General features: G+C 55.8%; 1 protein-coding gene across 1 annotated transcript in view; it reads left to right on the top strand.

Annotated features, from left to right (window-relative positions):
- Window positions 1-20,919, top strand: part of PLXNA1 (plexin A1) — a 116,341-nt gene that overhangs the window by 606 nt on the left and 94,816 nt on the right. Inside the window, exon 2 of the mRNA XM_042016856.1 lies at window positions 13,567-14,913. Coding sequence (XP_041872790.1) covers window positions 13,711-14,913 — 1,203 coding nt within the window. The 5' untranslated portion in view covers window positions 13,567-13,710. The remainder of the gene's footprint in view (window positions 1-13,566; window positions 14,914-20,919) is intronic.

Below are 20,919 nucleotides of genomic sequence, written 5' to 3'. Positions count from 1 at the left end.
CACGGCGGCCCCGTCGGGGGGCGCGGAGGGGCCGCGGCGGCCGGGCAGGGCTGGGCCGGGCAGGGCCGGCGCCGCGCTGCTGCCGCCGGGACCAGCCCGCATTGCGCCCGGCGGCTCCGGGAGCCGCCTCCCGCGGGGGGACAAAACCGCGCCGGGACCGAGCCTCTTTCTTTATCCACCGCAAGCCCCGCACGGGTCTCGTAGCGGGGTGTGCCCGGGACCGGGCAGGTGCGGGCTGGACGGGCTGAGGGCCGCCTCCCCGCTTGGAGCTGCTCGGGCCGGGGCGCTCCCGCGGAGAGCCGGTGCCAGCGGTGCCTCCCTGTCCGGTGTAGCGGCGGGGCTTGGCCGCCTCCCTCCTTCCTTCCCTCCCTCCCTCCCCGCTGCACCCGCCCGCCCCGGCTCTCGGCGGCGTTCGCTGCCCCAGCCCCCCCGCCCACCCGGGTCCGGCACTGCTGGGGACGTGAACGGGGCTCAGCCTTTCCCGTGCTCGCCGCCTTGGATCACGCATCCGCCCTGCCCTGCATCTTCGCTGCCATCCCCGCATTGTGCTGCCCCACATCCTCGCTGTCATCCCTGTGTCCGCGCTGTCCCGTATCCCCGCTGCCATCCCCGCATTGTGCTATCCCATATCCATTCACGCGTTCTCGCTGCTTTACATCTCCGCATCCCGCCGGGGCGCGGTGAGCGGCATCCGGGCTGGGCTCGTCCCGAAGCCCACAGCGCCGCCGTTCCCTCCGCGTTCCCCGTTCCCCAGCTGCCGGCGGGGAGGTGCCGAGGGTGCCCTGCGGGATGGGATGGGATAGGGTGGGATGGGATAGGGTGGGATGGCTGCCGTCGCCCTCGTTATGATCGCGACTATTGTGATCGCGCTGTAGTTTGGCAGCGCAGCGCTGGGCACCTCCGAGCGAGGCGTGGGAGGCTGCGGTACCTGTGTGCGGGGCTGCGCCGGTGCGCGCCTCCCGCCGCCGATATGAACGTGGAAGGTGGCGAATAAAGCCGGCTGCGCGCTCGGTGCCCCTCAGCCCCTTCACATTCCTGCCCAGCGAACACACACGGCAGCTTCGGCGTGCGATCGGGGAGGGATTTGCAAAATCTCTGTGGCATGCTGAAATAAATCCCGAAATCCCGCAATCCCTTCTCCTCCCTTGTCTTCCTTGCGGGAAAATTCTTCCTTCTGCCTCTGGCCGAGCGCCGGGGTAGGGGGAGCCAGGGGAGGGGGACTGGTGTGTAAACAGGGCTTAACATGAAGGTCACTGGTTAAAGAGGAGACGGATGGGAGAGAAAAGACAGGCATTAACCTCACTTGTTAGCTCCCCCCTGGCTCCTGCTTGGGGAGGGCAAAACAAAAGCAGAACCTGCTAACGGGGGGGATGAATATTCATGATCCTTCTCGTATGCTCCGGGACACGGAGGGGAGAAAAGTTGGGCAGATGAGCCGCCTCCCGAAGCTGCTTTTCCTCCAGCTTCCGAGAAAATCCCTTTTTGCTGAGCGAGAGCTGTGTCGGGGGGAATTACCAGCCTTTTGCTGGATTTCTTTTTTTTCATTTTTTATTTTTTCTTTTCTTTCGTGTGCGGCTTCAAGAAGTAAAAAAAAAGGAGAAAAAAAAGAGGAGCCGAGGCTATTGACTACATCAAAGGTTATCCATTTGAAAACACCATTTTCCTCTGAACAGCGGCTAATTGCTTCCTGAACAATCCCAGGGTCTTTTGTATATACTCAGTGGGTAAAATGAGTGACTCGATGTCTCTCTCTCAAGACACTGGTGACCGAACAGGGCGGAAAGGTGGAGAAGCCAAGGAAAAGCAGTGGGGCAGATGCCTCTGGGAGGATGCATGGATAATTTCTTAAGTGGCTGCAAGGAGGAAAGGGTTTTTTTTTCTTCTTCCCGCTCGCCGCCGAGTGATCCGCTGGTGCCGGTGGATGCCGGTGCCGGCAGCGGCGTGGCGACACGGGGCCGTAAGGAAGGCTGGTAAGGAAGTTTGGATTCAAAATACCCGATCATACGTGTGATCTGGTGCTCCCCATCCGCTTGCGGCTTTGGCTGCCGGTGCCGCTCCTCCGAGAGAGGCAAGCCTGGATGCGCTCGCTGCTCCCGAGGGGCTGCGGGGAGGCAGCGCCGGGGGCTGGCTGGCTCCTGCTCCGTTGGGTGGCTGGGCTTTTTCTGCAGCTGCTACCCTGAAGATTAAAGTTTTGGCGACGTTGCTTTTGTTAGCATGGTGATAGCGGCGTCGGGGAGACTTTTCCCCTCTTGGCTTGTTTTTTTTAATAGAAGCATCGGATTTGGAGCAGAGCGCAGGCATCCGCCTTCGTGCAGGCTCGGGTTGCGCACGGAGCTGCGGAGCGGAGTCCTTGTGCTCCGTCACACAAAGCCCTTTCCCCGAGCGAGGCAGTGCCCTGCGGGAGGTAAACAAACTCCTCCGAACTCCGCTGGAGACGGGGCCGAGGGCCATGCCGGCGGCTCCCGGGGAGTGCTGTTTCACCGGGGCTTTGCGCAGCCGAAACGGAAGAGGGTAATAAAGCGGCGCTGCTGCGTGCTGGCAGGGCTGCCTCCCCTCCTCCATGGCGGCGGCAGCCGGGGCTGGCCCCTGCCCTGCTCCCTGCGTGTGAGTGTCACGCCAGGCTGGTTGTTTCCCTGGGTTCGCTGCGTTTGACTTGTGCTGAACAAAGCGAAGGATCTGGCCCTGGGATCGGACTTAAATGAAGGGAGCTCGGATGTGTTTATTCTCTAGGCTGAGTGTGGGTCAGGGCCTTTGTTGCTGCCTGCCTTGCTCCTGGCTGCAGCGCTCGCTGCCTCCGAGAGCCGGACCCGGCCCTGAGCTGGGAATTTCCGAGGAGCGGAGACTGGTGCTGCCGTGCTGGTGACACCGGCTCCCTGCAAACCGGGGGAGCATTACCTGTATCGGGCTTCTGCTAAGTCCCACTGGGCTTTGTTGTAATTGCCTTTCTGTGTAGGGTGTTTTGGTGCCTTGGTCTTCAGTGAGAAGTCAGTCACGGTTTTTGGCACCTCTGGCTCAATGGAAGGGGAGCCTTGAAAGAGCCAGCATAGCAGAGGTGCTGCCATGTCTCTGTGCAGCAATGGGAGGGTGGGCGTGGGTCACCCCAATGCCCAGATGCTGTCCTCACTGCCTGCAAGCTTGGATTTTTCATTGATCTGAGCTGGTGGAATGTATGTATTGAGAACCTGGGTTGTTGTTGTCTCTGATCTGTAAATGTCTCCTTCAAGTTATGTTCTTAAGTAGTTGTGTGCTATATGGAAGAAACTAGTGAGTAGAGAGTTCCTGGCCAGAGTTTGACCAGGGAATGGCTTGGTGAGGTATCTTGTATGTAGAGGAAGGCCCAAAGGCCGGGAATTACACGTGATGTGGAGCTTGGTTCAGCACGGACCATGACTCCTTACCTTTCCTGAGTTTGGATTGGGGCCCCTTTTCCCATCAAGGTGCTGCGTGCCATGGCTTCATGCAAAATGAGAAGGAGCAAGTGTTTGCCACCATCCAGTGGTGAGGTGGCTGGTTTGGCTTTAAACTGGAGACAACCAGCTTCTTCTCTGGCTGTAGCCTGGGAAGTGTCCCATGTGGTGCTGTGGGGAACATCCCACTCCAGATATGTGGTACTTGGTGAGAACACGTGTGCTCTGACACCGTCCCTGATCCACAGCCTCATCCATGCCCTCTTAGTCTTCCCCAGGGTGCAGCATGGAAGCCATGTAGATACCCCAATATGGTCTTCCTGCTATGCTTGGAAGTCACATTTGAGCAAACCTCTTGTGCATCATGGAGGAGAAAAGCTCCAGCCAGTAAATAAGTTTTGATGGTTTCAGTGCCAGACATGGGCAGTCCTGGCTCTTCTGCCCTGCACTTGGCCTGTGGTATAGCCAAACACACACCTTCTCTTGGGTTTGTCAGAGCGTGGCCAGGCACAGGAAGGTGTCCTTGTTTGCCTTGCTTTCCTGAGCACTCTGCGGCTGCCTCCAGCCCTTGTTCTGTGTGGAAACCACCATTTAAAAACCTGAATGAAAAACATTTCAAAGTTTATTTTCCCTTTAGGCTTGGCACACCTCCTCTTTGTTGCTGGTGTGCCGAGATGTTTGAGTTTGGAAGAAAACTCCACATCCAGATTGTCAGGCTCACACTCCGCAAGTACTTTTGCTTCTTTCTGCTCTGAAGTCGCCTTGGATGGTGCCAGATGGACTATTTTGGGTCACTCCTCTGTCCCTATGGTGTCTTGGTGTAATGAGGACCAAATCCACCCCTGCCCTGTGGGCTGCTGTGTGCTGGTCTGTGCCCCGGGGCAGAGACCCTTGTGAGCTGCCTGAAGCACAGAGATTTTTGTATTGCTGGGATCAACTCAGGGCCTGGTGCGAGCCAGGGTGTGATATCCTCTTTGCTCCTTGAGCTGAGATTGTGAGGGATTTTGCTAGAGAAAGTGCCTGAGGTGAGAACATGCCAGGGGTGCCAGGGCTAGGCTGCTTGGCTCTGGGGGATATGCTATGCAGGGACCATCTCTTCCTCCTCTCTCCTCCTCCTCACTGGCAGCCTGCAGATCGGCCCTGGGGCTCGCTGTCCTGGACCTCCCCGTCCCGAGCATCCCGCAATCTGCCAGCCAACTTGGCACAGAGACCCGGGAGCGCTGGTAATCCAATTTGGGCAGTTTAGCTGCACTTTGCTCTCCGTGCTGCTGGCCGGAGCTCGGGAGCTTTAATCCGGCTAATGACCCCGGCTTCATAATGACCATTTGCCTGATGCAGTTTTCCTTGCTGTTGGCGACGGAGAACAGGGGCTGAGGCTGTTTCTGAGTCCTGTCCGTGGTGTCAGGGACGGTTTCCAGGTGTAGGTACGTGTAATGACCAGAAGGTGAGGGCAGCGTGGAGGGACACTGCAATCCCTGTTTTCTCTTTGGGAGATTTCTCCTTCCCTCTTCCCATTTTTCATCTTCTCTCCCTCTTTTTCTGGTAAAGATAAGCCTTTCTTCCGGAGTTATTTTGCAACGTAGTATTTTCAGAAAGGCAAAGCCAAGAAAAATAAAAGCCTCTCTCTTCCTTGGGTTGCCTACTGTTTAATGTACAAAATATAGGGGTGGTAATTGCATTAAAACATATATAATTATACTGGAGGGAGGAAAAAAATTCCTGCTAATTGCATGTGTGTTTTGAACTGATAAATGTTGAGTGATTCTTCATGTTTTCTTGGGAGTTTGGAGGAGCAGAGATGCAGTCTGGCATGTGAGGGGTTGGGAGCAGGGCTGGTTTCGCAAAATTGTTGGGAAGCTTGGATGCTCTGAGCACCTCTGGGGCAACATCAGTGCTGGGGGCCCAATCCTTTGTGGATCCACATCTGATGCTACCTCCATCCAGGCAAGTCTTGGTGTCATTGTAGTAGCCCTGTGAGTCCTTTTGCTTTATGTGCTTAGTTAAACAACTGTTTGTGTGTCAAAATATTCAGGCTCTCTTGCAGAAGCAAATTCTTGGCAAGAGAAGAGGCAGATTCCTGTATTAGGGGGAGAAATTTCCCGTGTGATGTAGCCCCACATGCAAGGGCTGTCCCCCCACTTTACCATGGTGTTGGCATGAGTGGGTGCTGCTGGGGGGTGGGGGGAGGAAGGATGGTCGCACTCGTTTCAAGTGACACGATGTGAAAACCACATTTCCTTCTGCAAATGCCGACCCCGTCAGAGCTGCCGATAACATCGCAGGTAATTAGAATGGCAGTAAGTTGTTTGCTTTGTGCATGTGGTCAGGCTTTGTGTACGGGCGTTTGCTTCGCTCTTCCTGTGCAGACTGTTAGTTTCAACAGGGGAAGAGGAAAATCCAAAAATATTTTAAGAGGAGTTTAAAAATAATCTTGGAGCTTGGCTGGTGGGCAGGATATTTCACAGGACCGTGTTCCCTGCTGGTCCGTGTCCAGCTTTGTGGCCCTCGGAAGGCTTTGCTGGATGGTGTTAAGTCCTGTCTTGTCATTTTGGCCAGCCTGAGGGCTTGCTGCTGGGCTCTGGGAGCTGGAGTGAGATGGGAGTCTGCCCTGGGATTTGACTTTTGCACTGGGTAGGTCTGGCTGCCCTGTAGCAGAGCAGTGTCGGAGCCGGGATGCGAGCCCCAGCTTACAGCTGCCACGGCCTCTGTAAAACATTGAAATCTGTTCCCCAGCGTTGCATTCCCTCCACCCCCGTCTGCTTCTCCATGGTTTTTATTCCTAGAAGTGTTGGCATGCTGGCAGGGTCCCTGCCTGCCCACTGCTGCTTATCTCCATGTCCGGCTCCTGGATGGCTGCTTCCTTTCTAGAGCCAAGGGGGGGCTCTCCCGTCTCTGGCAGGACCAGAATCGGCCCGATGAGCCCTGCTGAAGTCAAGAACCTGTTTTTCAGGCTGATGTCATCGGGAAGAAATGGGGGAGGAGGAAGGCAGGAAGGCAGCGCCGTTTCCGAAGGAGAGCCGCCGCCGAGCCCCATGACGCTGCCAGCAGCCCCGGCTTCCACGGCTCCCACTGTTATTCCTTATCAGCATGGCCGAGGTGCCCGTGGGGCTGCTGGCACATGCAGGACGGGTCCTGCTCTGCATAGCCTCGTGCCTGCGTGGGAGAGAGCTGGGAGGGAGGGATGCGACCGTGCCAGGGGAGTGTGTCAGCTCCCAGCAGAGCAGGATATCTCTTGGCCTGCTGGCTGTGCCTTGTATGGCTCCCTGGCCCTCTGTGGGGTGATGGCACTTGCTGGAGCTGCCATCCAGCCACTTTCATTAGCAGAAAGTGGGTTTTTGGCAGAGATGCTTGGACAGCCCTTCCAGCAGGGGCGAGCAGCTGCCTCCTCTCGGTTTTGCACTGAAGGAGCCGATCCATTATGCTGACGCCTGTTGGAATCTCAGCCCCTCGTGTATGGTGTCAGGCCATAGTAGCAAGGTTGATGCCTGTGTCCAACATGGCTTGGGGCTGCAGCTGGGATCTGCAGGAAAAGAAGCAGCCTTGCTCTGCCTTCCCTGCCAGCTAGCAGCTCTTGGGCTGCACCCATGCTTTGATGTGTGCTCTGCCCAGGTCTGGTGGGTGAGACCCCCTTGCTGTGGGAAATTGGGATGGGATGTGCTGTGTTGGCGCTGCCCATAGGAAAGCAGAGTGTGGGCACGGCACCTCCATGGCCATGGAGATGCCTGTTAATATCAGATGCTCTTTGCCTGTGGTGCTGTGAATGAAGCCTCTTTTGGACTCTCAGAACAGGTTCCCCTGTGGTGGTGTTGCTGTGGGGGGACTTTTGGGCTCTTCCCCTTCCCCTCTCTGCTTGTCCCATTGCCAGGTGAGGCTTTGCTATCTCTCTGGGTGTCTCACTTCTCCTGGGTCAGCTTCACCTTGGGCAAATAAAACATGGGGCTGTGCTGAGCTGGGAACTCCACAGGGGAAGCAAAACTGGGACCTGAGCCATTTCCAGCTGTGGGTTCTTGGGGCAGCATAACTGAAACAGCAGAGGGGGAAGGATGGGAGGTTGATAGGGGAAGGAAAGGCACACATGGCTTGGGAAAGCTCGTTTGGAGAAGTTTTGTGGTTGTTTCAATCAGAACTAATGTGGTGGCAGTTGTGCTTGGCTCGCCACGGGACAGCACAAGTTCTGGTGTCAGCAAGGGGCCAGGCGGAAGCATGGGAATTTCAGCTTAGCTGGGATTAAACCAACCCCAGAATGACCTCCCTTTGCTGGAGTAGAGGGGGGTTCAGCAACCAGGAATCCTCCTGTGGCAGTGCTCCATTGCAAAGAGGGAGCTCTGCGGATTCCGTCTGAGATTTGGGGGAAGCACTGGTGCCAGAGAGGTGAAAATGCAGCTTGGAGAGCTGGGCTGGAAGAGCAGAATTGATCTGGGCAGGGTAAGATCATGGCTTGTGTTTGTGGCTGCCCTGGCCCAGTGAGGGATGTGGAGCAGCCGGCTGGGAAGTGAGGAGTGATGCATTATGCCCCAGGGAATGAGATCAGACAAGGGAAGGATGCTGATGGCCGAAAGATCTCTTGTTGGACTTCTCTGCTGTTGAGAGACCTTGCTTGTGGGTGATCTTCTGGTCTCTGCAGGTCCAGCTGGACCAAGGTGATCTCTGCCAGCAGGGCAGGTTTTTGGGATATTTATGTGGGGCAGTGGACTGATGAGATGTCAGAATCAGAGTCTGGGAGTGCATGGGCCAAAGCCAAAGGAGATGGTGGCCTTCAGGGAATGTGGTCTGTATTTCTTTGCTCTTGAGCTGGGGTGAGATGTTATTAATTGGTGCTGATTGAGGTGGCAAAATTCACATCAGTGTGGTGTTTGAAGCCTTGAGCTGACCTGGGTGTTGATAGTAGGAATGATAGTGCCATGGCTGGTGTCCTGGTGCCTTGGGTCGGGGTCAGTCAGTCCAGGTCTGTGTACTCCTCTCTTGGCTGCAGGGAGCACAAGGGAAGGTGGGGTGCACTCTCCGCCTGGGAAGCCCAGATCCAGCATGTGGGCTGCAAACAGAAGGGCCCTCGGTGGCCCTTGTAGGGTCCCTGTACGGACTGTGATACCCAGGTGAGTTGTGGGAATAAGGCAAAGGACAGCCACAGACTCTCGCTTTGGCGTAGCTGGACAGAGTTGGGAAATATGTGTAGGGCCTCGGTCCATGCCTGGTTTCTGTGGCAGGGATAAGCAGTGCTGGCAGGACTGCTGAGACTGTCCTCGTGTGCCTCTGTGCCTCAGGATGTTGTGGTTGCGGGGAGCCTGGGTTTCCGTATCGGAAATGCTTGTGAGCCCTTTTTGGAAGGGCTCTCTGCAGGGCAGCCTGCAGTCTCTTGGTGGTGAGAGCACGTAGTGGCTCCAGAGCTGTTCTGGAGTTCAAGCTGTTCTTGGTGTGACTTGACTTCTTGCAGAGGACCAGAGAGGGGGAATTGCGCACTTGAGAAATGCTATTTAATTTCCTCACTGCTTGTTCTTTTATGCCCCTTTTTGCTGAGGGTCAAGCTTCGTGAGCCCTTGGGCAGTAGATGGCTGCTTCTTCTTGTCACATTTCACAGGACAAAAGAGGTTGAATTCTTTGCCCAGAAGATCCTTGCAGGGCAGGAATGGAAGCTGGGATGGATGGCAGGGCAGGATGGGCTCCTCAGCCCCTGCTTGGGGGAATGTCAGGAGCCTGGGAGGAAACTGAAGATTCTGAAGATATTCTTGATTGGGTGATAGTAATGGAGATTGAGGCACTGGGGCAGCTTCAGAGCCTGCCATTGATTTCATCAGGGTGTGGTTTGAGCCAGGGATAAGGTTTTTAATGATTTAACTCACAGGCTAGGGAGGGACTGAAGTCAAATAGTTTTCAATGACTGTATGCAGTGAAGGAAAGAGTTAAAGTTTAGCCTTGTTACAGCACTTGCATATGTAGTGCAGCTCTGACTTGTACCACCACCAGGCTTTCCTCATTGTTGCAAGGCTTTTCCCAGGCAGATGAACCTAAAAATACACCAGCTCTATGGTGAGGCTGCCTCTCCTGTGGCCCAAAGGCTTTTCTCTTTCCTGGATAATCTCCCCTCTCTCCCCTTTGCTAATTACTGGCAGCTCAGAGCTGGTCCCTTCTCGACTGTTTCTTATTGCTGAGAGCAGCAAGTGACTTGGAGGAATTACAGGTAAAGATGCCATTTCCCCTAAAATTGCAAAGGGGAGAAAAACAATAAAAAACGTTTAAAAATGCCATTAGATGCCATTTCCCCTTCTGTGGGTCGGTTACTTGGTGGTTTTCAATCCCATGCTTTCTCTCCTCCAACCTCTCTTGCAAAAGTGCAAGGCTGTGAAGCTCTTGGTGTGCTTTGCTGGGAGTGAACCTGCTGGGGTCCTGTCGATGGAAGAGCAGGGATGGCAGGCGGGTCTGTGAGTGCCAAATATGCACCTCTGTGCTTGTCTGCATGTTTTAAACCCTGTCTGCGGGTATTCCCATGAGAGCTGCTGCTTTGTAGGCTAGTGCTGACTCTTGGACTTGCTGCCCGGATGAGTGGAGAGCTGGTCCTTAATGCTCTGTCCAGTCTTTGCCTTTTAAGGTTAGTTTTTCCATCCCAGTACTCCTGCTTTGTGCTATCAAAGTGATGATTGTTTTCCCAAAGTGTGATCTCCCATCCCAAACACAGGTTTTTGGGCATATTGCAGGATCCGGGAGCTCTCAGCCTCGGGGGATGAGTGCTGCTGCCCCTTGCCACCTCTCCAGCAGCCAGCAACTGGGGCAGTGGCATCTGTGGGGCACGTCCATGGCTTGTTGCTGAAAGGCTTGTTGGAAGCTGGGATGTGTGAGTGTTGGCTGTGCTGAGGTGGGTGACCCCCATCCAAGTCTTGCAGCGGCTGCAACCATCTCAACGTGACCAATTTGAGGTGAAACCGTGAGCAAATGTCCTTTCCAGTGGGGGATGAAAGGGGTTGGGGCAGATTTGGCTCTTATGCTGGCTTTGTTTCTGATGGCAGGTTTCCTGCTATAAATAGATGTATGTATATATATATATATATATATATATACACACATATACGTGTGTGTGTAAATCAAAACACAAGCCTGTGGTGCTGTCTGGCTGGTGGTGTGGCCCCACAGTGGGGTGAGCCCTAGGGATGCTCAGTGCTGCAGATGCTCTGCACTGCATCACTTGCTGCCCAGCAGCACAGCAGGGTGTGTTTGCAGTCCCACTCTCCCAGTTGGCACACATGCATCTGGGCTGGGGTGTATTATTTTATTGCTGCCTGTTTCAGGGCAGGGCTTGGCTCCAGGGTATCTGCCTGGGGTTTTCCGTGCCTTTGGACTGCACTGGAGGTGTTGGTGCTGCGGGTCTTGCTTCTCGGTGGTGGCAGTCGTATGGTGGCCCTGGACTGCGTCCCCCCAGGGGAATGTGCTACTTGACTGCAGCCCCAGGGGGTTTGGGTGCCCTGTGGTTTAAAGAATGTACCAGTGGAGCAGCTGCCCTGCCTTAGCTGCACTGTGACCTCTCCATGGGACTTGGAGGCTGTGTGACGGCAGGGAGATGCCCTTTGGCTGCTCCTCCCATGGGCAGGGAGCAGGGGCTGTGCCACCACCCATATTCCAGTGCAGAGCTGCCTGCACTGTGGTGGGCTTGAGCCCTGCTTCAGTTCAATCCAAAGTTCGGGAACCCGTATCACTGAATCCTGAAGAAAGTAGACAAACTAGCCATTTGTGCTGTTTAATTTTTATTAATTGCTGCTGATGGTTTTGAGCAGGACTGGACGAAACCACCACTGGTGTCAGGTCACTAGGACGAGATGTTGCTGCTGTAGTATATTTAGGAGCAGAAGTCTCTGAGGAGCTCTGCAGAGTGTCATCTCTCAGCTCGCCCCAGCTCTGCCTCACTTTGCTCTCGTTCCAACTTCTGATTTGCAGTTCCCTACGTTAATTTGGGAATCTCCTGTTGGGCTTTCTAGCCCTGGTTTGTGGCAGCAGCTCGACCTCTAGTTCTCTCACCCACTTCCTGAAAGAGAAGCAATGAATCACAGAAATGCACCAAGAAAGCATGTTTCCTGTCATGCTCTCTCGTCCTGGCAGGAGATGCTCTGGTTGGCATCCCCACGCTGCACCAATCTCCCACTGTCACCTTCCCCATCTTCCCCATTCCTTCTCTCCTTGGCATGTCACTGACACATGAATTTGGTGTCGGTGCTGGTCTCCTTGCCAGGCAGCCACTATGCTGTTCCTGAGGGGCTCAGCTGCATGGGAGCAGTGGCTTGGTGACAGCTGTGCCAGTTTCTTGGGGTGGGAAACCACTCTCTGGTTTCTGTCAGGAAACCCCAGTGTCTGCAGCTGCTGGGCTGTGGCTTTCTGGGCTAACCAGTGGGTTTGTGCTGACAGCACCACTCGGTCCCCCATCAGTGTGGTTTGGGGCTAATAAGCTCTGATCCGGGGTGCTCGTGGTTATTCTCTTACCAACAAGCTCAGAAAAACAAAGATTCTGGGAAGTGTCAGTGTCTTCTGGGAGTGCTCTTGCTCTGACAGTGTTGTGACTACCTACTCCTTGCTGGGAGGCTCCCAGTGTTGAAAAGGTGTTAGGAATGGGTGATTGGGACCATGGGGATGATTTCCAGGGCTGGTGCTTTGGTTGTCTCTACACCCGTGGAGCTTTGTGGCACCTGGATTTGGTCTCAGTGTTGCTTATATGCTGTTGTCCAAATATCCCTTGAGACTGTTGCCTTGGAGGTGGATGTGTTGGGAAGTCAAAGAGAGCAGGGTGCAGAGCATGTGGGCAGAGGCAGATCTGCAGAGAGGGTTTGGAAGTGGTGCAGAAGCTTTTCCCAACGTAGCTGGGGCCCAGTGGAGCTGGCAGGGCTGCAGGGGTGGCTAGGGCTGGGCTTGCTGTGCAAAAGGAGAGGGGGGGTCTTTTTGGGAGTTGGAGAAGGGGGAAAAAAGTTTCTCCCTTTCATTAGACCTCTCCCAGTCTGGCTCTGTGGCTTGGGAGGGGAGCAGCAGAAGTGAAGGATGCCGTGTGGAATGTTGGGGTACCTGTATGGCTCACTGCTGGCTCAGTGATGATGCAGCCCCCCAAGGTTTGCATGTGGCCTAGCTGGTGGGTCCCACAGCCCTGCCAGGAGCAGGGTGCTGAGGCTGGGGCAGTGTTCAGCCCCACACAGCCCTGCTGATACGGCAGCTGGCTGCCCTCTGACACCCTGCCTTGCCCGGACTGGGATCTGGCGAGCTGCCAGTCACCGAGGGCCATATTTCCTACCTGTGCCACTCCCTGCTGGGGATCCTCTCAGAGGTTATCCTGGGCTGAGTCAGAGATGGACGATAAGGAGAGGGAGGAGAGAGAGGCTCTCCTCCTCCTCCACTGCCTTTTGAAGCGGCTTATCTGCACTGGCTGGGAAGCTGAGCTGGTGTCCCAGCTGGGGTGGATGGGCTGTGTGCTGGCAGGGGGGTTTGCACAACCCCACGCTAGTCCAGGGGTGCTTGTGCCTGTGTGGGGAGGGTGGATGGAGAAGACAGGGATGGGGTATAATGGAGGGGCTGCTGAACTGATGCAGAGAGCAGAGCTGTGCGTTGCTTTCCTGTGGCCATCTCCTCCCCGCTGCTGGGATACCCCACTGGTGTGGGGGTATGTGGCTGGCTCCCCACTGCTTTGCTGCTCTATGCTGGTGAGCCCCAGCTGTGGCACAGCAGCAGGCAGAGCATTCCATTCCCCCTGTGTGTGCCCCCTGGTTCCTCTGGAGCCTCTCAAACCAACTGCCTCATGTCTGGCTCTGTGTTTTCTAATGCACAGAAATGGCAGAAGGACAGGCTTGTCCTTGCCATGCCTGCTTGCTCCCTCCAGCCCTTCCTGCCCGTGACCCTCGTGGCAGGCAGGTGGCAGGATGTGGGGCAACATGCTGGGGCTCTTGGCTCGCTCTCAGCTCCTTTAAAAGGTGCTTTTGAGATCCTCCTCTGTGCAGGGGCTTGGGCTGTGCGTGCTGCTAACTGGGATTTTGCATCCGTTCCCAGCACCGCTGTGGAGTGGGATTGGGGCAGCAGGCCAGGGTCTCTTCTGCCTGCTAGAAAAATGTGAAGCAGCAGAGTCTGCTGGGTGGGATGGAACACGCTTGGGACTGTGCAGGAAAGCCTCCTAACCCCGCTTTTCTTGTCTTTCTACCTCTAGGGCTGACTGGACCGGCCGTGCTCACGATGCCCTGAATGCTGAGCGCAGCGGAAGCAGAGGAGACTGTGTCCTGTTAGCTCCTCCTCCCTCCCTCATCCCTTTAGTTTGGGTTTATTTCTATTTATTTTGTGGCTGGGTTTGGGCATGGCCTTGGCTGGATGTGAGGCTACTGCAATGTGGCTCCTTTGGCTCAAGCACCACTTGTCCATCCACATTTGGACCTTGCTGCTCTTGGGGAGCACCTGGCTACCGCTGGCGGAAGGCAGCCCCAAATCTCCCTTTAGGACTTTCCCGGTTACAGACTGGAGCTTGACGCACTTGGTGGTCCACAACAAAACCGGGGAGGTCTACGTGGGGGCTGTCAATCGGATCTACAAGCTCTCCAATAACCTCACACTCCTGCGGACCCACGTGACGGGGCCCGTGGAGGACAATGAGAAGTGTTACCCTCCGCCCAGTGTCCAGTCCTGCCCACATGGGCTGGTCACCACCAACAACGTGAACAAACTGCTGCTGGTGGACTACTCGGGGAATCGGCTGATTGCCTGCGGCAGTGCCTCCCAGGGGATTTGCCAGTTCCTGCGGCTGGATGACCTCTTCAAGCTGGGTGAGCCCCACCACCGCAAGGAGCACTACCTCTCCAGTGTCAATGAGTCGGGCACCATGTCTGGTGTCATCATCGAGGTGCTGAATGGGCAGAACAAGCTCTTTATTGGGACGCCCATTGATGGGAAGTCCGAGTACTTCCCCACCCTCTCCAGCCGCAAGCTGATGGCCAATGAGGAGAACGCAGAGATGTTTGGCTTTGTCTACCAGGATGAGTTTGTCTCCTCGCAGCTCAAAATCCCCTCGGATACACTCTCCAAGTTCCCCACCTTTGATATCTACTACATCTACAGCTTCAGCAGCGAGCAGTTTGTTTACTACCTGACCCTGCAGCTGGACACCCAGCTCACCTCTCCTGACTCCACTGGGGAGCAGTTTTTCACCTCCAAGATCGTCCGCCTCTGCGTGGATGACCCCAAGTTCTACTCCTACGTGGAATTCCCCATTGGCTGCGTGCAGGACGGCATCGAGTACCGCCTGATCCAGGACGCCTACCTGACCAAGCCTGGCAAGGCTTTGGCCAAGTACCTGGGCATCTCAGAGCAGGAGGATATCCTCTTCACCATCTTCTCCCAGGGCCAGAAAAACAGGGTTAAGCCTCCCAAGGAGTCTGTGCTCTGCCTCTTCACGTTGAAGAAGATCAAGGATAAAATCAAGGAGCGTATCCAGTCATGCTACAGAGGGGAAGGGAAACTCTCTCTGCCCTGGCTCTTGAATAAGGAGCTGGGCTGCATCAACTCGGTAAGTTCTTTACGCAAGCCAGACTGTTTCTGGCTGCTGGTGGTGGTCTCTGGCTGGACCTTTCCCAGTACTTTGACCTGAGCTGTGTTTTCCCAGTGGGAAGGACTGGTGCCATTGGGGCAGGGTGCTCAGTTTGCCTCGTAGCATTCCTTGAGGAAATCACAGCTTTGTGATGGGTCAGCTCTCTGGATTTGGGGTGCAGCAGTGCCCATGGAGAGCCTCAAAGAAGGGGCCCCATGCTGACAGAGGGGCCTGTTTCTGATGTCCCTGCCCTGTGGATTTGAGCAGTGTCAGTGAGTTGGGCTGGGACGGTGGGATGCTCAGGCCTCAGGGCAGCTCTGCTGTGGAGTCCCTTGCAGATGGCACATGTGGGTTTGTGAGTGTTGGGTCACCTGGGACTTGGCAGTGGCCAAGCAGCAGGATGTGTGGGACAGGGAGCACAGACCTGATGGAGGGAGGTGGGGAGGCTGGTGGTCCCAGCAGAAGTTGGTCAGATGTTCAGCATGGAGGGACCACATCCTCTCCATGGGGTGCTGGGAGAGCACAAGGCGCTGTCAGAGGTGGCTTTTGAGAGTGGCCAAGGCAAACTGTCATCCAGAGGTGCAGGAGGTGAGTGCTGCTATCCTAGAGCAGTGATTCCCAAGTGAGGGAGCACTCCCCTCTGTCCCCAGAGAGGTGTTTTCCTGCTTGGTTCTCACCCAGGTGCATCTGCTCCCTGCTGGTGTCTCACCTGCTCAGTGTGGGACCTCTGAGTGGTGGTGGGCAGGGGACCTCCCTGCTTGGCTCTCTGGTTTGTTTTCTCATTGAACTGTTACTGTGTTCTTTTCTGGGCAATGTTATAAACCACAAGTAGTTGCAGGAGGCTACAACTCCCTGTGATGGAGAGGTCATAGGCTGGATAGTCCCCAGGTAGGGTCAGATACGGGGCTGAGGCAGGCTTGGGGTGCTGCTGTGTGTGTTTGGGAGGGTCTGGTGGAGGTCCTGACCCACCTGCTATCACCCACCTGCCCCAAGCCCCGCTTGCTGGTGTTCAGCACCCATCACCAAGCCCCTAGCCCTGCTCAAGCAGGGATTTGGGTGCAGGCAGGTAGGCAGGGGTGTCCCTGTGGAGCAGCCCTGCCTTCTCTCCCACCGTCCTCGCTGCTGCTCTGGAGGAGACAGCTAACAGCTGCCTGACAAAGTAAAGGGTTTGCTGTCAAGAGCGCTGGGCTCGCAAATCAGATTTTGGCTTTGAACTAATTCAATTTTGCTGGAAAATGATGAAATCGTTACACGGCTGCCTGTTGGGTCGCGCAGCTGCTGGCTCGGCGGCGGAGTTGCTCGCTGCTGCCTCCCGCACTCCCGGCTCTCCTCTCCCAGTGCCCCACTAACGCCACGTCCCCTGGGCTTGGGGAGGCTGCTCTGCCCCCCTGCACTCCGAGGATGGTTTTAAACTCTGAGGGTCCTGGGATTGCTACCTGGTGGCCAGCCCCTGGGAGTAAGTGGATCTCAAGGTACTCTCTGGGTCCTGCAGATGTGGCTCGTGGGGTGGAAGGATGTGTGTCATGATGGGGAGGCTCCTGCTTTTGTATGGGTTAGGCTGGGGAGTGGCACCCTCCCCCAGGGGAGCCAGGTGGTGTTTTCTGTCCCAGTCCTTCTCCAGCTGCCAGGCAGAGTGGGGCAAGACATGACTGGATCGTGAGTCGAGCCCTCAGCTCCTTGCTGTGTTAAGCACAGGCCAAACCAGACCACTTGAAGCATGTACCCTCTTTCTGGCAGGAATTTCTGTGCCCCTAAACAGAATAAAGCCACCTCTGGGGTGAGTCATGGCAGTGGCAGATTTCTTGGTGGTGAGGACTGGCCACAAAATAAAGGGCATGCTGGCTTTTTTATTTCGAAGGAGGCAAAATGTAATTGCTCAAGTCAGTAGTTGCTTGGAATTTACACCCCATCCATATGGAAAATGTGCAAGGAGCTCTCTTGCTCTGCTCTTTCATGGCAGTAAGGGGCTGAGGCTGGTCTGTTCTGGAGGAGGTTTTGCCAGCACTGCACTCCCAGACCTCGAGCAGTGCAGGGCCAAGGGATGCTCATCCCCAGCACTGCAGGGGGATTCTCTGATTCTCTAGAGCTGGTGCTGGAGCTGGGAAGAGAGGCTGCCAGGCAGCTCAGGAGATGTTAGTGATGCCTCACCAACACTGGTGAGTGGAGCGAATTCCTCCCTCCCATTTCTCTCTCCCTCCCTCTGGGATCCAGTGATCTGGAAGTGGGAAGGGGAGTGAAGCTGGCTCTGCAGGGAGGCTCCTCACACTGGTGCACTCAGACCTGAGCATGTACTTCCAAAAGCAGCAGAGGCATCTTGTGGAGGCACCCAGGCCATTTCCCTGTGCCAGCCCTGCTGCCTAAATCGCCCCTGAACCTCTCCAGAGGCTTTGCTGCTCCCAGTGTTTCACTGAGAGGGGCTTGGTGTTGTGTAGCCAGGCTCTTTTCTTCCCCTGTGCAGTGCAGGGCTCAGAGGTCTTTGTGCCTGTGGCCAGATGTGCTCAGTGCATCTGCCCAGTGCTCCTGTCCCCAAACTGGGGGGAACAAGGGCTGGGAAAGGGCAGTGGGCTGAAGCTGGAGTGCAGCGGTTGCAGCAGGGAGTTCCCGGAGCCCTTGACTCCCGGGCTGGCAGTGTGGGCAGAGCCAGTGTCTGGAGCCAGCAGGATGTGGGCATCAGCTTTCCCTGGGCTACCCCAGGGAGAAAATGAGTTTTGACTCCTCAGTAAGGCTTGCTGCCCAGCTTGCTGGCACAGGGCAATGGCTGGTGACAAACTGGCTGAAAGTGGGCCAGGATAAGCCAAATCCTTTCCGGGGTAGCCAGAGAAATGCAGGTGGTAACAAACTGTACCACACTGGGATTATTCCTGAGCAGCGATTAATGCACAAAAAGACTGGCATCCCAGCCTGGCACTTAGTACCAGCCTCCTGTAACCTCCTCCCTGGCTCTTTGCATCCCTCCACATCCTCCATCGCAGGCCCTGGAGATGCACAGGGGGATGGGGTGAGCCTATAATGGTGTTAACTGGCGAATTACTGGCTAATTAATAATGCTGAGTGATGCGAGCCTTGTCGTGCTGTCTGCTCCCTCATTGCTTTCGTAAGTGGGCTTGAAGGGAGGCAATGAGACAAGGCATATCAGGAGACACCCGCTCCTGCTCGCTTGGTGCTGTGGGCCTGCTTCCCCGCTCCTTCAGGTCCCTTTCCCCAGGAAATCCGAATTTCCTGATCCTGTTGTGAGGAGGCAAAAAGTAGTGCTGGGAGAGAGAAGACTGCTGTGCTGTGCAGATAGCAGCCTGGGGTGTCTGAGCCAGGGGCAATAGAGAGGGGTGCCAAAGGAAAGCACGGAAATAAAAGCAAAAGATAAAAATAATTAAAAAAACAGCCCAAGAACCCCCAAAAGAAACACCCCCCCTTGCAGTAGGCTGAAGGTCCCTGCAAAAACCCATGCAAATGCGAGAGTGGGCAGATCCCGATGCCTCCTGCAGATCCCAGTGTCTCCTGCAGATCCCAGCATCCGCGGGCTGAAACGCTCCAAGGTCACTGGCCCTCGCGTGCTGTGGTGCGTGTCGGTCCCTGCCAGCACCGGCTGGGGGACAGCTGTCCCTCTGTCCATCCTTCCCTCCGTCCCTCTGCCTTGCCTCTCCCCACAGCCTGCATCTGCCAGAGATGTCGGTGGGTTCCGTAACCCTGGCACTGCCGCCCTTGGCCCGACCTCTCTGTGCTGCCTGCGCTTCCCTAACGAGGCAGTTTGCTGTTAATGAGCTAATTGTTGGCATAATTATTTATCGAGGTGGTGTCAGCATGGCGGCGGCGGGAGCTCCTCGGTCCCAGAGCGCAGCTGTATTTGTCATCTCCCAGAGAGTATGTTGAGACAAAGCAGAGAGCAGTAAACACCATAAACATCTCTCCTCTTGCATATTCAGCAGCCGCGCGGGTGGGGAAGCTGCAGATTGAACTCAGAGAGAGCAGAATCTGCACTCCGGAGTGCCAGGGCTTGAATACCTTTGTGGCATTGCCCTTAACCCTTCTGCTACTGCAGATGGCTGGGTGGAAGGTGCTGGGGTTTGTTTGGGCTGTGGGCGACAGAAGTTTTTCCCCAGCAAAGCACCTGAGAAATCCCGGATATTTGGATGGGAGCTGTGTATCGGCTGGAACATCGCTCGCATCTCGCTCTGTGATTAGGAAGATGATTTTCTAGGATCTGCTCTTTTAAAATTCCTAGCCTCGTAATGCAGAGGAGGACGCTTAGTATGTGTGTTGGCCAATGGATAGGAGAGGGCAAGGCTGGCATTCAGAGGATGAGTGGGGAGGTTGTGATTTCCCTTCCCTCTTTTTCCTGTGGTTGCAGAGACGCGTGGTGCCCCATGTTCCTGTTTTGGAGATCCCCGCATCTCTCATGACTGGCTATAGGAGTTCCCCCAGTTTGGGGAAGGATGAGCAACAGTCAGGCGGGGAAGGGAGTTGATCTTTGTCTGTACATTAACTCAACACCCAAACCCCAAAGTTAGAGTGACTGAGGGAGCCGCCCAGCATCCCCAAAGTGCCTGGGGAGGCTGAATGTGACTGGTCCTTCCCTGTTGGAAGGCTGGCACAGCACTGAGTTCCTGCTGCGGCAGGGAGTTGCACCACTGGCCTTGGAGCTGAATGGTGGCACGGTGAGGAGGGCGAGCAGCCTTGCCATGGCTGTGGGAGGCTGATGCCATTGTAGCTGCGAGTGTATTGTGCTGGGGCATGGAAAAGTGCTGTGTTTTCTCCCCTCCACATGGGTGACTGTGGGTTGTTGGTGGGAGCCGGTCCGGGCTGATCCTTGCTTCCCAGGCAGTGATGAGTGGGAATTACAGAGCTCTGTGCTGCCCTTGCGTACGTGGAGCTCGGCATTTTCCCATATGCTCCGTGCACATGCGGTATGGATTTAAAACCCCTTGGGGACTGGCATGCATTTGGAGCCTGCTGCTTGCCAAAAGACCTCTCTCCCCTTTAAATTCAAAATTATATAAGGAACCTTGTGAAGCGGAAGAATCCCGTGACCGGAGCAGGCTGTCTCCCTGTCAGCTGTGCCTGCCTTGCCGCTCTACCCTCCTGCACCCAGGCTCGCTGCCACCCTTGGGGATTTGGCAAAGCCCTTCACTGCCTGGGACAGAACAGGGATTTTGCTGGTGCTGTGTGACCATGTGAGGCTGTTGCCTCGTGGGGGAACACTGAAAGGCCCATGTGCCCCCCAGGCCAGACAGCCGTGGCCAGGGTCTGTTGTTCCGCTCAGCAGGTCAGGGTGAGGATGCTCGAGGTAGAGGTGAGTGCTGTGGAGCTGGTCCTGGTCCCACTGCCCTGCCTGCAACTCAGCTTTCACAGGGGTCATCCCTCTGCCTTTGCCTTGCCCATCCTTGGACTGTCCTTGCTGGAGGTCCCTGCTGTCATGGCCTTGAGAGTGGAGAGAGGCCAGTGCAGCCCTGCTTCTGCCTCTCCCTGGGCAGAGCTTGCAAAAGCTTCTCCCAGATGTGTGGGCTCCCTCTGAACTGAGGAGGCAGCTGGCGGAGCCAGGCGCCTTGTCTGGGGCAAGGCAGCATGGAAAAAATGTGGGGATTTCCCAAAGACGTTCCTGTGGGAGGAGGAACAGGGCTGGCAGGTGGGTAGTGTGTTTGCTGGAGGCTTTGCTATGTGAAGTGAGGCTCTTCCAGGAGGCCTGACTTGTTTGCCTTGGCATGGCCTTGTCTGGGAATTGTTTTGTCTTTGGGGGAAGGCTGGGGTGCAGGATTCAGACCCTCCTGCCTTGCTGCCAAGCTGGTTTTTTTTTTAAGCTTAGTGCTGGGATGAGGAGGAGAGAAATGTGTGTGTGCTGGGGAGCTTCTGCTGACATCCCACGTGTCTGAGATGGCACTGGTAGGGATGGAGGGTGGAGTAGGGATGCTGGGCTGGCTCATGCTGGGTTTGTAAGTGCTGCTCTGTAGGATGCAGAGGACAGAGAGCCGTGGTCTTGGCCTGCAAAGCCTG

Source organism: Corvus kubaryi, unplaced genomic scaffold (assembly GCF_017639235.1).
Source record: "Corvus kubaryi isolate FWS band 111438036 unplaced genomic scaffold, C.kubaryi_AGA036_p1.0 136, whole genome shotgun sequence".
Classification (NCBI taxonomy): Eukaryota; Metazoa; Chordata; class Aves; order Passeriformes; family Corvidae; genus Corvus; species Corvus kubaryi.
Note: the sequence above shows the minus strand (reverse complement) of the source record. Positions and strands in the feature narration are given on the sequence as shown.